The sequence below is a fragment of the Corapipo altera genome, unplaced genomic scaffold (assembly GCF_003945725.1).
Source record: "Corapipo altera isolate COAL_440 unplaced genomic scaffold, ASM394572v1 268, whole genome shotgun sequence".
Classification (NCBI taxonomy): domain Eukaryota; kingdom Metazoa; phylum Chordata; class Aves; order Passeriformes; family Pipridae; genus Corapipo; species Corapipo altera.
In genome coordinates this window covers 8,963,568-8,977,394 of record NW_020884901.1, presented here as the reverse complement: position 1 = coordinate 8,977,394, position 13,827 = coordinate 8,963,568, and the positions used below count along the sequence as shown (strand labels likewise).

At 61.1% G+C, this 13,827-nt stretch overlaps 2 protein-coding genes across 5 annotated transcripts in view; one reads left to right on the top strand and one right to left on the bottom strand.

The window, feature by feature from the left end:
• Nucleotides 1–1,765, top strand: part of SLC31A2 (solute carrier family 31 member 2) — a 6,287-nt gene extending 4,522 nt beyond the window's left edge. The window contains exons 3-4 of the mRNA XM_027650335.1: nucleotides 249–417; nucleotides 1,008–1,765. Of these exons, the coding sequence (XP_027506136.1) occupies nucleotides 249–417; nucleotides 1,008–1,176 (338 nt within the window). The 3' untranslated portion in view covers nucleotides 1,177–1,765. The remainder of the gene's footprint in view (nucleotides 1–248; nucleotides 418–1,007) is intronic.
• An 899-nt stretch (nucleotides 1,766–2,664) lies between these two features.
• The window catches only part of FAM129B (family with sequence similarity 129 member B), a 28,873-nt gene continuing 17,710 nt past the window's right edge, over nucleotides 2,665–13,827 (bottom strand). The window contains exons 5-15 of one of the 4 annotated variants that reach the window (XM_027650334.1): nucleotides 13,156–13,323; nucleotides 9,187–9,302; nucleotides 9,004–9,108; nucleotides 7,752–7,914; nucleotides 7,194–7,381; nucleotides 6,859–7,014; nucleotides 6,079–6,195; nucleotides 5,556–5,663; nucleotides 5,343–5,454; nucleotides 3,981–4,820; nucleotides 2,665–3,860 (exon numbers count right to left, since the gene is read on the bottom strand). In XM_027650334.1, the coding sequence (XP_027506135.1) occupies nucleotides 3,448–3,860; nucleotides 3,981–4,820; nucleotides 5,343–5,454; nucleotides 5,556–5,663; nucleotides 6,079–6,195; nucleotides 6,859–7,014; nucleotides 7,194–7,381; nucleotides 7,752–7,914; nucleotides 9,004–9,108; nucleotides 9,187–9,302; nucleotides 13,156–13,323 (2,486 nt within the window). In that variant the 3' untranslated portion in view covers nucleotides 2,665–3,447. Of the gene's footprint in view, nucleotides 4,821–5,342; nucleotides 5,455–5,555; nucleotides 5,664–6,078; nucleotides 6,196–6,858; nucleotides 7,015–7,193; nucleotides 7,382–7,751; nucleotides 7,915–9,003; nucleotides 9,109–9,186; nucleotides 9,303–13,155; nucleotides 13,324–13,827 lie in introns of all 4 variants that reach the window. The other 3 variants (XM_027650333.1, XM_027650332.1, XM_027650331.1) reach the window with 3 other exon arrangements.

Sequence of the window (13,827 nt, the reverse complement as noted above, 5' to 3'; positions counted from 1 at the left end):
GAGCCCAGCCTGGGTGTGTGAGCCCAGCCTGGATGTGTGAGCCCAGCTTGGATGCTGTGAGCCCAGCCTGAGTGTGTGAGCCCAGCCTGAGTGTGTGAGCCCAGCCTGGGTGTGTGAGCCCAGCCTGGATGTGTGAGCCCAGCCTAGATGCTGTGAGCCCAGTCTGGATGCTGTGAGCCCAGCTTGAGTGTGTGAGCCCAGCCTGGGTGTGTGAGCCCAGCCTGGCCAACACGAGCCCTGTGCTGCAGGGATGGTGCTGTCTGTGCTGGTGATCCTGCTGCTGTCTGTGCTCTACGAGGCCCTGAAGATGGGCAAGGCCGTGCTGCTGCGGCGGGCACTGCTGGCACTGCCCCGCAGCCTCAGCCAGGAGGCCCTGACGGAGCCACAGGAGGGGGACACCGACCCTGCGCAGGGCAGGTACCTCAGAGACCCCCCTTTGCACCCTCTGGTGGGCAGTGGGGGACTCAGGGAGGGGTCTGTGTCCCCTTGGCCAGTGCAGGAGGGGAGGAGGGCTCTAGGGAGACAGCCAAGGAGTTCCAGGGAACTGCTTTCCCCCAGGAAAGGGCTGTTTGTACAGCCTGGGGAGGTGGCTCCAGGGGCATCCCAGTCCCTCCTGGCGCTCTGGGGGATGTCCAGGGTGGTGTCTAAAGGCTCATTTTTCCCCCGAGAGCCATTGTGGGTACAGGAGGGTCTTCATGGTTCAGGGATGGGCACAAGCAACAGATTCCCAGCTATTCCTTCCTTTGGAGCCAAGCCCTGGGTTTTTCCTCTCATGTTTAATCCCTGAGGCTGCTCTTACTGCCAACCTCTTAATAATGTCCTCCCCTATAACATCCTATTTTTCTTAATAAAATCCCCTTTGGGACAGGATTTCCCCCTGCTGTTTGCAGCCCCCATCCCTCTCCCTGCTCCCCAAATCCCTCCCTATCTGCTCCGGGATCCTGGCAGGAGGGGGACATGGGCTGTCCCGGCCCCTCAGTGACGGGGTTTCCCGTCTTGTCCCACAGGTGGTTCCGGTACCACGTGGGGCAGACGCTGTTCCACGTGGTGCAGGTGGTGCTGGGCTACCTGGTGATGCTGGCTGTGATGTCCTACAACGCCTGGATCTTCCTGGGGGCCATCGCGGGCTCCACGCTGGGCTATTTTGTGGTGTACCCCCTGCTCGGCCGGGGTTAGACCCCCCTGGGGCGGTGGGACACGTGCCCCCACCTCCTGCTGCTCTGTCTGGAATAGCTACTGTCACTTCTGCTGGCTCTGTCCCTGTCCCCTGTGCCGGGTGGGACGCAGAGCCCCAGGGACTTGCTGTGGGGCTCTCGGGGCTGGCCCCGCTGGGAGGGGGCAGTGCTGGGGACGGGGAGCCCCACGGCCAGCACTGCCACACTGGTGGCTGTCCCCTGGCTCTCAGGGACCTCTGGCCAGGAGGTGACAGCAGGGGGGTGCTGGGTATTTCCTTCCCCTCCCCACTTTTCGAGGAGGTTCATCCTGGCTGGAACAGGAATGGTCCGGTGACTTGCTGGGGATGGGGACACGCTGGGGACAGGGCCCCCGCCCTCCTGCCCCAGAGCTGCCCTGCACCAAGCCCCTCTTCACACAGTGCCTTCTGGGGATGCTGGGGGGTCCTGCTGCCCCTCACCCACCCCCCTCCTGCCAGTGCTTCAGGGATGGGGTCGGAGCAGCCCCCGAGCCAGGGGGACAGTGCTGCTCCAGGTGCCTCTTGCTGCTTCCTCAGGACACCCGTTTTAATAAAATCATCTCAGTCACTCTGCTCCTGGTTTGTGTCACTGCTGGGTGCTCTCAGGACGTGACACCCCCTGGTCACAGTAGGAATGGGAGTCCCCAGCCCTACTCCCCAGCAGTGAGGTTCAGGAATAAGGACAGCCTCCTCTGGCTTTAAATAAAGCTTTTACGTTTTATTAATTATTATAAGCATATCTTTAAACATTTGTATATCTTTCTTAATAAAATATCCTGGAAGAGACAGATTTTAAGTTTCCCAAAGCAAGGCACTTTTTGGGGGGGGCCTCCCCGAGTGGGTTAGGCTGGGCACCCCCCCTGTGGGGCAGGAGCTGGCACCTGAAGCACAGGTGAGTGTCGGGTGCTGGGCCCTGCTCGGTGCACACACGTGCACGTGTCTCACCCCCCTCCCCGAGTCCTGCAGATCCCCCCCAGCCCCAGGGCTTTTGGCATCCCTGTGGGGGGGTTGCAGCCGTCCCATCCCCCTCCCCACGGTGGGCAGGGCAGCTGGGGGGTCAGCAAACCACCGCTCTTTGCTCGACCATCACTGCAGGTGCCAAAACCCGCCAAGCCTGAGAGCTGGAGAAATGATCCGAGCATGGAAACGGGGAGCTCCAGAGGGCAAGGGCTGGGATCCCTCCACTGCACAGCAAGCTGAGCCTGGAGACAGCCCAGTCCTGCCAGGCACGGCTGGGGACACCATGTGAGTGCCACCTTCCCCCAGAGATGTCACTCTGAACTTAAATAGCTGCCAGAAGACCTTGGGGTGAGGGTGACCTGTGAGCCCAGCTTGGGTGCCATGAGCCAAGCCTGGGTGCTGTGAGCCCAGCCTGGGTGCTGTGAGCCCAGCTTGGGTGCCATGAGCCCAGCTTGGGTGCCATGAGCCAAGCCTGGGTGCTGTGAGCCCAGCCTGGGTGCTGTGAGCCCAGCCTGGGTGCATGAGCCTAGCCTGGGTACCACAAGCCCACTCTGGGTGTGTGAGCCCAGCTTGGGTGCTGTGAGCCCAGCCTGGACAACATGAACCCAGCCCGGGTACCACAAGCCCAGCCTGGCTAGCACAAGCCCAGCCTGGGTGCCATAAGCCTGGCCTGGATGCTGTAAGCTCAGCCTGGGTCCCACGAGCCCATGCTTGCCCCAGCTCTCACCCCCTCGGCAGCACTCCACTCCCCCCAGCATGGCTGTATCCCTGCCGTGCCCCTGCTTGTCCTCGCGTTTTCCACGATCCCCTGCAGTCCCCATTCCCACTGGCACTCCCGGAGCCGGCCGGGTGGGGTGGTGGTGAGCAAGCTCCCGGGAAACCCCTCGGATTGGGGCAGGGGATGACCCCGGAGCAGCCAGGAGCATCCCACACCCCCACCCCAAGTGGGGCGAGTGCCAGCACCCCCCCCCAGCAACCCCAGGCACTTGTGCTGGTGGGCAGATAAAGCATCTCTTCAGTAAAGCATCTCTTCAGTAGAAAAGGAAATAAGGCAGAAGAAGGACAGAGCAGAGTGCAGGGGGTGCCCTGTGCCGGGCTGGGGTCACCCCTAGTCCGACCCGGTGGCTGTGGCCGGCCCCCCCACGGCAGCGGGGACCCCCGGCAAGGCAGTAAGGTCTCGGTGTTCCCATCCCCTCCCTCTCCCGCGGCGCTGCTCTCTATCCCCGGCAGGGATCCTGTTCCCCCTCCCCAACCCCCAGCGTCCCCGGGGCCAGTCCACAGCAGGGGGGGCTGGGCTAGAACTCAGTCTGCACCCCCTCACCGCTCTCTGTGGTGCCCGTGGGCTGCGGGGGGCCCGGAGGGGTCACATCCTCGCCCGTCTCCTGGTCGCTGGGCCGGTGACGCTCTGTCCCGGCGCTCTGGGCTCCGGGGGCCGGGGACGATGCTGGTGTGACGTGGGGCACCTCTGCTGGCACATCGGCTTTGGGGGATGCTGGTGCAGCGTGGGGCAGGCTGGGCTCTGCTGGGACGTTGGCTCCAGGTGATGCCAGCACGGATGATCTTGGTGTGGCATGTGGCACCTCAGCCCCTGAGGGGACATCGGCTCTGGGCACAGGTGATGCCAGCAAGGATGATCTTGGCGTGACCTGTGGCACAACAGCCCCTGATGGGACATCAGCTCCAGGGACAGGAGATGCTGGTGCAGGACGTTGTTCCCCAGGCCCTGACAGGATCTCAGCTCCAGAGATAGGGGATGCTGGTGCAGGACGTTTTTCTCCAGGCCCTGATGGGATCTCAGCTCCAGAGACAGGGGATGCTGGTGCAGGATGTTGTTCCCCAGCCCCTGGCAGGATCTCAGCTCCGGGCACAGGAGATGCTGGTGCAGGACGTTTTTCCCCAGGCCCTGACGGGATCTCAGCTCCAGGGACAGGGGATGTTGGTGGAGGATGTTGTTCCCCAGCCCCTGATGGGATCTCAGCTCTGGGCACAGGAGATGCTGGTGCAGGACGTTGTTCCCCAGGCCCTGACGTGATCTCAGCTCCAGGGACAGGAGATGTTGGTGTGGAACGTCGCCCCCCAGCTCCCGGTGGGCCCGCAGCTCCGGGCACAGGCGGCGCTGGTGCAACACGTCTCATCGCAGCCCCAGGCGGGGCCTCGGCTCCAGGCGATGCCGGTGTGGGGCAGTGCAGCCCATCCCCTTCACTGGCAGGACCTCGGGGGGTGACACCCCCCGGCACAGACCCTGCCACCCCCTCCTCGCCGGCGCCGCCCTCCCGCGCGGCATCGGTGCCGTTCGTCAGCTGCTCCTCCTCCTCCTCCTCCTCCCCAGCGCCGTCCCCGGGGCTCTCCTGTGCCAGCGCCTCCCGGATCTCCTTCACCCCACCCGGGGAGCTGGGTGGCACTCCGGGATCCTGCGGCTCCCGCGGCTCGGTGCCCATCTCGTAGGGCAGGGTCCCCTCGTCATCCTGGATCACCGACACCACCTGCCTGGCCCTGCGGCGCCGGTCGCCCTGCCCGGCCGGTTCGGGCTCGGGCTGCCCCGGGTACTCCTCGCTCCAGTCGATGGGGATGCCCTCGCCCAGCAGGTGCAGGTTGGGGTCGCTGTTGTGCAGGACCATGCTGTCCCGGTACAGGTTGTGCTTGCGCTGCACCGCCGCCTCCTTCACGGCTGGGGGGGAGCACAGCGGGGTCAGAGGGGCTGCGGGCACCCGCCAGCCCGGGGCACCTCTGCCAGTCCTCCCCGTGGGGACAGGGAGTGGGGTCTAGAGCTGGGCAAGGGGGTTCAGCGTCCCACCCACTGCTCAACCTGTGGGAAAGCTGCTGCTGGGGCAGCCCTAACACCCTGCACAGGGTCACCCCTCCTTGTGCAGCCCCCAGCACCCTGCACAGGGTCACCCCTCTTTGTGCAGCCCCCAGCACCCTGCACAGGGTCACCCCCTCCTCACAGAGCCCCCAGCACCCTGTACAGAGTCACCCCTCCTTGTAAGCCCCCAGCACCCTTCACTAGGTCACCTCCCCTTGTACAGAACCCAGCACCCTGCACGGGGGTCGCCCCCTCTTCATCCAACCTCCAGCACCCTGTTTGGGGTCTCCCCCTTCTTCTACAGCACCCTGCCGAGGGGGTGACCCCCTCCTCACACAGCCCCCAGCACGGGGTCACCCCTCCTCACACAGGTGCCAGGGACCCTACCTTGCATGATGTCCTTCATGACTGACTGCAGCACCACCTCCTCGTACGTGTTCTCCACCAGGATGAAGCTGGCAAAGTCCTCAAAGATCAGCTCCTGAAACTTGGCCAGTTCCTGCTGGGAGAACGCGTGGCTCAGCCCGGGTGGGAGGGACACTCCAGCCCCTCTGCAGGGGAAGGTGGTCCCTCCCCACACCCCAGACGTTGCCCTCTTACCCCCTTGCAGGTGGGTGCCAGCTTCTTCAGCAGGAAGGGGATGGTGATCTGCAGCAGGGCCTCCCTGAAGAACTTCTTCCTCACCGTGCTGCTGTCATAGTCGAACTTCTGCAGGGTCAGTGAGAGGGTGCCCCAGGTCAGAGAGGGCTGAGGGCTGGCAGCCCCCTGAGCTCGGGGACAAACCCCCCAAGTTTTGCCCCCTCCCTGCCCCCCATTTGTAGAGGAGTGAACAGACTCCTCTGCCCTCACATCCCTCTTTCCAGCTGCTTCCCGGGGTGCCTGAGCCTGGGGAGAAGCCAACTCCTCCATGGCTGCCTGAAGGAAGGTTTGGGGGCCAGTCTGAACCCTGGGTGGCTTTTACAGTGACAGGGGCCTGGCTCCTCCAGGTAATTTCCCCCTCTCCATGAAAACCTCAATATAGAGAAGTATTTCCCCAGAAGACTTTTGTTGAAGTCGATCACATCACTCCTGGCATCTTCCCTGGCCCTGGGACAAGGGCACTGCAGGCCACCAAAGGCCTCACCTTGAGCACCCTCTCGAGGATGCGCTGGATGGACTTGCACAGGTCGTCCTTGCCCTGCAGCTTCCCCAGCTCCTGGTGCAGCAGCGTCTCGAAGGTGTGCACGGCATCATCCATTTGCTGGGAGCAGAGGAATGGGGTCAGAGTGGGGGGGGAACCAAAGGGACCAGCCACAGGGGTGGGCAGGGGGCTCTGGGGGCAGTGACACCCCAAAATGAGCCTTATCACAGAATCCCAGACTGGTTTGGGCTGGAAGGACTTTAAAGATTATCTTGTATTACCCTCTACTATTCCAGGTTGCTCCAAGCCCTGTCCAACCTGACCTTGGATGCTTCCAGGGATGGGGCAGCCACAGCTTCTCTGGGCAATTTGTGCCAGGGCCTCCCCACCCTCACAGGGAAGAATTTATTTTTAATATCCAACAGGCAAATATCCTTCACTCTGGGAGGGTCCCTGACAGCCCAGTGTGGCATCCGCAGCCTCCATCACAAGGACCAAGGATGCTGGAGGAAGAGGGTGCTCAAAGCTCATCCTCCTACACCCCACTCCAGGTTTGGTTGGATCAGACCCCAGAATTGGGCTCCTGGCCCTGCTGGTGCCAGTGGGCTCAGTGGCAGAGGGGCAGCTGTGGTGTGATGCCCAAGCCTGGGAGCTGCCCACCCTCAGGATTGATCCACCCTTAGCCTGAGACAGGACAGACATCCCAGTCAAACCCTGCCTGGGCTCCCCAGCCCTCTGTGCCCAGCCCAGGGGGGCACGGGAGGAGCCCAGTCCCCATCCCACCTGTCTCATGTGGATCTGGGCCCTCTGCTTGAAGACAGACGTGCTGGAGACATCGAATCGCTGCTGGAGACCCTCCAGCTTCAGCTGGTCCATCTTCTCATAGCACGACTGCATCTTCACGGGGTGGAAGGCCAGGTGGGACAGCTTCTCCATGTACTGGGGACAAAGCCAGGCTCAGCAGGGTGGGACAGCCTCTCCACGTACTCATGGGAAAGAATTCCCCCGTATTTTCCCAGCCTGGGGTCCCCCAGCGCTGCCCACACTGGGCAGGGTAGCAGGAGTGGCTCTGTCACCCCTAAGCCCACCAGCCAGCAAGGAGCACTGCTGGGTCTCACCTCCACCAGCTTCTCCAGGCCACCCTCGTTGACGACGTTCATGTTCATGTCTGTCACCTCCTTGAAGAACACCTCCCTCACCTCGGCAAAGCCCTGGCTCGTGGGGGTCATCAGGGCCTCCAGGATGGAGGAGATGTAGGGCTGGACATGGTTTCTCACACAGACCTCTGCTTTGGGCAGCACGAAGGCTGGAGAGAGCAGGGAGAAGCATGGTGAGGCTCCTCTCTGCCCTGCCAGCTCCTCACATCAGATCCTAAACCCACCCCACGGAGAAGGACCCAAAAGGCTCCCACTTGCAGGACAACCCTTCTTGGAGAGGGCCCCTGGTCTGTACTGAACCCAGTCCTATCATGCTTGAAGGGGTGACTTCCCACCTTGTCCCCACCTCCTGGGACAGCGCCAGTGAAGGACAAGCACCCCAAAACTGCTCCTGGTGGCACCTCCCCAAGGGTTCCAAGAGCTGCGTCCTGGGAACAGCCACACCCTGGTGGAACGGGGGGAATGCCACCCCAGGAGCTGGCCATGGACACATCCATGCACATCCCTGTGGGGCTGCACCTCGGATCTTGCTGGCCAGGTGCTCCTTGGAGGTGATGATCTGGTCCATGTCGGTGCGGATGGTGCTCTCCAGCCGGGGCCGCTCCTGCTCGCACCGCGCCCTGGCAGCGTCGTACTGGGCCTGGGTCTGCTCATAGACCATCCTGTACACGGCATCTGAGATCTGGGGGGACAGGGACAGCTGGGCTGGTCACCTGCCTGCTCCCCTCACCTCCAGCTGCCCCCCCAACCCATCCCCTGCAGGACCAGCCCAGCCTCTCCCCCTGCCCTGACAGGACCCTGCCTTGCAGCAGGTTTGCCACCCAGGGACCCCATCAAGCTGGGTGAGATGAAGGTCCTGCGGTGCAGAAGCTGCTTCAAAGTGGTGCTGGAGGGGCACAGAGTTGAGCCTCGAGCAGACAGGTGGGTCTGAGGAGGCTGCATGTCCAGGGATGCTGCAGATTTGGGGATGCTGAAGGGCTGGGGGGCTGCAGGGCTGGGGATGATGGTGGTCCAGGGATGCTGCAGGGCTGGAGGTGCTGCAGGGCTGGGGATGCTGCTGGTCCAGGGATATTGGTGGTCCAGGCAGGAGAACCCCTGACCCCATTGGAAAGCTGTGCACTGCCTACTCATCCTGCCTGGGCTCTCAGGAGCCAACCCCATGTGCAGGATGGAGCCACTCGCTGAAGTCTCACACTCACTTTGCAGCCAAATGCCAGGATTTTGGGGCTGGCAGGAAGCAGAGCCATCCCCTTCTCCCTCCCTTGGGCTTCCCAGTTTTGCAGCTAAGACCACAGCTACTGAGAAAGCAGTGTTTGTGTGTTTTCAGGCTGCTCCAGTGGCCCATTACCAGCCTGGTGGTAATTATGTGCCGGGTTTTAAGGTTTTACCAGGCAGTTTTGAAGAGCCCTCAGTGTTTCGCAAGGGTTTGGGCTGGATTTAGCCTGCGCTGCTCTAAAAATGGCTCACTAAAAATAGCCAGGACAGGCTTTGCTCCGGGGCTGGGCTTCCTCCTGTTTGCTTCCCTGGCCCCGGGGACGAGGCAGAGCAGGCAGGGCTGGGCAGGGCTGGGCAGGGGCACAGCTTTAAAAAGCCACTGTGGAGAAAGGACGGATTCTTTGGAGGGGGCCGGGAGAGGGGGCAGAAAAGCTGGTGGGCAGCGAGCCCGGCAGGGAGGGGAGGAAGGAAGCACTGCAGCCCCCAAAGCTGGGACTGCAGGCAGGGGGAGGGACAGCAACGGTGACCCCCTCCCCCAGCAATCCCAGCCCCACACCTGGATCCAGGTCCGCTGGCGCTCCGGAGCCTTCCCCTTCAGCCGGGGGCCGATGGTGCTCCTGAGCTCGGGCAGCAGCTCCTCCATCACCAGGTTGCTCAGGACCTGTAAGGCAGGAGGTTTTGGGGGCCCTACTCGGCTCCCACGTGCCCCCAGAGCCCGGGGTGGGACAGAGGAGCTCACCTGGGTCTCGTTGCCGCACAGCATGTCCCAGGTGCCAAACTGCTCCTTGGCCTGGCGGTACATGCGCACGGCGTCCGTGAAGGCTGGAGCCTCCACCCTGGAGTCCTCAGAGATCCCTGGAGAGGGCAGGGGGGGCATGAGTGGGCAGCCTGGCACCGCCAGGGAGTTTGCAGCACCCCAGTCCACCTTGGCAGAGCATCCCTGCAGTCCCCCACACCCTCGGAGCCGTGCAAGGAGCTCAGGGATGCCACCAGGACTGGGGGGTCCTGTCCCAGGACACTGTCTCTGACTGGGTGGGGGGCAGCAGTGGTTGGGGGTCTCTTATTCAGTCCAGATTAACCCCTCCAGAGCCAGACTGAGGGCAGGGAGGCACCCAGGAGCAGGGGCTTGGAAGGATGGGGGGCTCAGTGACCCCCAATGGTGCACGAGGACCTTGGGCACAGGGACCTCCAATGATGTGAGGACCCAAGGGCTTGGTGAGCCCTGAAGGCACAGCAGGAGCAGGGGCTTGGCAGGATGGGGAGCTCAGTGACCCCAAACAGTACATGGGGACCTGGGGGCTCAGTGAGCTCTAAAGGCACTAAAGCACTAAAGGAGCAGGGGCTGAGCAGGATGGGGGGCTGAGTGACCCCTGACACTGCTTGGGGACCAGTGAGCCCCCCAGCACCACGGGACAGGGCAGCTGGGGGGGGCTGGAGGAAAGGGGGGGGCCTGAAGGGAGCAGAACAGCTCAGGAGGAAGAGGAAAGTGGTCAAGAGGCATCAGAAATGAGTCAGGGCCCATCCCCAGGCAGCTGGGCTGACCCCGAGGTGAGTCACTGCAGCACAGCTCACGGGGTCACCAGCACGAGGGGGTTCAGACGTCACCCCCACCCTCCCCCAGCCCCCATCAGGAGGAGGGGCAGGGTGCTGGGAGCCTGTGGTCACATGCCATGTGCAGGAGGAGGAGGAGGAGATGGGGACAGTGACAGGCAGGACAGACCAAGAGCTGTCCCACACACTTCCCTGCCTTGTCCCAGCCTACCCAGGCTGTGGAGGTGCCTCACAGCCAGAGAAACACCCCTGGCATGAACCTCCCCAGCACCCAACTCCACTCCCCATGCCCAGACCCCTGGCAGGAGGGAAGCAGGATGGATGTGAGCCCTGTCAGGGTGATCTGTCCCCCAGCAGAGGCTCTGGGAGAGCATCCCTGCAGTGATGACAGCAGAGGGTCACAGCACATCCCTGCACCACCCAGGACACCCAGGGGTGGGTTTTCCCTTCCCAGGAGGGGCAGCCCGGGGCAGGGAGCGGATCTTTCCCACTGCACACAGACTTTTGTAAGATGATTACAATTAACTCCGAGCCTAAGCAGCTTTTCCTAAGGGGCAGCTTAATATACAGGGGGGGAAACACTGAGAAAGTCAAATCTGTCCTTTCTCAGGGTTCGGGGGGAGCCAGAGCCAGGCTGAGCTCCTCCATCCATGGATCCCAGCAGCTCAGCATCCCCTCCCAGCTGGGACAGCTTGGCACGAGCTTCAGTCCCCAATCAGAGCTGCTACAGATCATCCTCCAAATCCTGCAGAGAGTGGGGCAAGATTCACCCCACAAAAAGCCTCCTGGATCTGCCCCCCTCAGAGTCACTCACCCCAGACCAAGCCTGGGGACATCACTGTGCCCTGTCCAGGGACAAGCAGGGCTGAGAGAAGCCCCTGTGCCACTTCATGGGGCAAATTTAATGAGTTTGCTTCATTAATATGTGGTTTAGGGCATGGAGTGGCAGGCCAAGGGGGAATGGCTTCCCACTGCCAGAGGACAGGTTAGATGGAATATTGGGAATAAATCCTTCCCTGGGAGGGTGGGGAGGCCCTGGCACAGGTTGCCCAGAGAAGCTGTGGCTGCCCCATCCCTGGAGGTGTTCCAGGTCAAGTTGGAGCAACCTGAGCTACTGGAAGGTGTCCCTGCCCATGGCAGGGGGTGGAACAAGATGATCTTTAAGGTCCCTTCCCACCCAAACCATCCTTAACAAGGGGCAAGACCCTCAGGGTAGGCACTGCCCCAGCCCCATGTGTCACCAAACAGGGCAAGGGACACTTTTGGAGCAGCCAAGGGCTCCAGGGACACGAGGCTGGGCACTGTGTGTGTGAGGAACAGTGTTGCACATCCCCAGTCCTTCCAGCAGAGCTGGTGTTACAGAAATACAGCCTGAGAAGGGGAGATGAAAATTCCCACAAGGCTCACAACCAGAGGCAGAAACAGAGCCTCTAATTTAGGGATAAAAAAAAATGAAAAGTGCTCAACAACAACAACAAAAGAGCTTTCATGGAATATGAAACAGTATCCCAGAGCTCTCAGGAGCAGTGAGGGGCAGGAAGAACAATCTCACAGAGAAATCTGGGCTGTAGGAATGCAGAAGTTCCCCAGCACTGAGCCCTCCCTGCCCACTGCCCACCCCAGGAAGGCTTTTCCATCACATGCTGAGGACAAGGAGAGGGAGGAGAGGATTTATTGGCACAGCCCTGGCAGGGAGCAGGGGTGGTGGAGGAGCTCACACCTCCCCTGTCTCTCACAGCAGCACCCGGGGTGCTGGGGGGGAGTTAAAGATCATAAATTGGGGTTTTGTTAGCAGGAGATTAATTCCTCTTTTACCCAGAGCTGGTTTGGCTCACAGTGCCCTGGTGTTGTGGGTCCTGGGGTGCTGAGTGGCATCCAGAAATGATGCTCAGGCACAATCCCAAGAGGGATGAAGGGTCACTGCACCCACCCACCCCCCTCCAAGGAGCCAGGCCCTTGGTGGGCTGAGGGGGCACACTCAGCCCAACGAGACTGGACACCCCCAGCACAAGGAAAAAAAAAGCAAAATAGCAGATTTCAGAAGATTTAATCTAACCTGGGAGGATGGAAACTCCCACTGAAACCCAGGCACTGGATCCCACCCCTTTACTCTGCTCCCTAAACAGCAGCTCTGGCAAAATCAAGGCAAAATTCAGGCTATACAGAGCTCCTAGGACTGCAAGAAGCACTTCAAAAATAGGCAGCATTGCTCTTTGCCCACTAAAAGACCCGATTTTGAGCAGGTTTCAGCTCTGGCACCACCCTCCCCAGGAAACTTCTCCCCATCCCAGGCAGGGCCAGGACCTGGGGCTCAGCCCAGGAGTTCCCAGGCCACAGCCAAGCAGGAAAATCGTGTTTTCCTGCCAGAGTATTGCTGACGTGGGAGGCAGGTCCTACCTCCTCCCCTCTGCCCACAGCCCTGGCTGCCCTCGGTGGGGTTTGGGATTTGGGGTTTGATGACTGTTTTACCAAGTATTTTCTACCTCAGGGTGGAAAATAGGCATGAGGGCAGCTCTTCAGTTAGCCTCTGTGCTGGCTCTGTAAATGCTTCATGCCCTGGGCAGGTATCCCTACGGGCAGGGGGATGGGAGTGGGCACAGGGATGCTCCAGCAGCTGGATGTTCCTGCTCTGCCCACGCTCCAAGGGGCAGATAAAGGGCTCAGTCACAGAACCATGGAATGGTTTGGGTTGGAAGGAACATTAAAGATCATCTTGTTCCACCCCCCTGCCATGGGCAGGGACACCATCCACTAGCCCAGGTTGCTCCAAGCCCTGTCCAACCTGGCCTTGGACACTTCCAGGGATGGGGCAGCCACAGCTTCTCTGGGCAACCTGTGCCAGGGCCTCCCCACCCTCCCAGGGAAGAATTCCTTCCCAATATCCCTTCCAATCCCACCCTCTAGCAGTGGGAAGCCAATCCCCTTGTCCTTTCCCCCCAGCTCTTTCCATCTCTCCTGGAGCCCCTTCAGTCACTGGAAGATGCTCTAAGACCTCCCCAGAGCATTTTCTTATCCAGCAGCTCCCACCCAACTCCTCCTCTTGACCTTCAAATCATCATCTTTGGCCCCAAAAACCCAACCCCAACCACCCAGTCACCCTCCCCAGAGCAGGGGGACAATGCTGTCCCCACCCTGTGTCCCCCCCAGCCCCGCTCACCGTTGTTGCAGTGCCGGACGCAGTCCTGGAACACCGCTCGCCACTTGTCCTGCTCCTTGCCCGTCATCACACAGAAATAGTAGTGCCTGGCATAGGGGTGCCAGAGGATGAGGGGGAAATCCGTGGGGCACTTCAGGATGGGGGAGTGCCCTGATTTGGGTGTCACACCTGCAGAGAGGGGAGGATGCTCTGAGGAGGAGGCAGGGCGGGATAGGGGTGGGGGTGTCCATCTCCTTCCCACAGCGTCTTTGCTGGGAGTTGTGCCAGAAAAAAAAAAAGTGGAAAAAGACCCTTGCTCTTCCAAAAAGGAAATTAGGAGTGAAAAGTGAGAAATGGAATTAAAATTCGTTAAAATCTCCGTGGTTTTCACGGAGCCACGGACGTGTTTTCCTTCTTTCCCTGGTGGCTGTGGCAGGAGCTGAGCAGCAGAGTCCTCACGTCCCACAGGGGAATGGGGCTGTTCTCCTTCCCTGCAGCCCCACATCCCAAAATTACTCCTTCCCAAAGATTCCCAAGGATGCTCCATCCTAAAACTGCCCTTTACAGAAGGTTTCCATGGATGCTACATTCCAAAAACCACCGCTTCCTGAAGGTCTTCAAGGATGCTACACCCCAAACCCACCTTTTCCAGAAGGTCCCCAGGGATGCTACACCCCAAAATCAGCCTTTTCT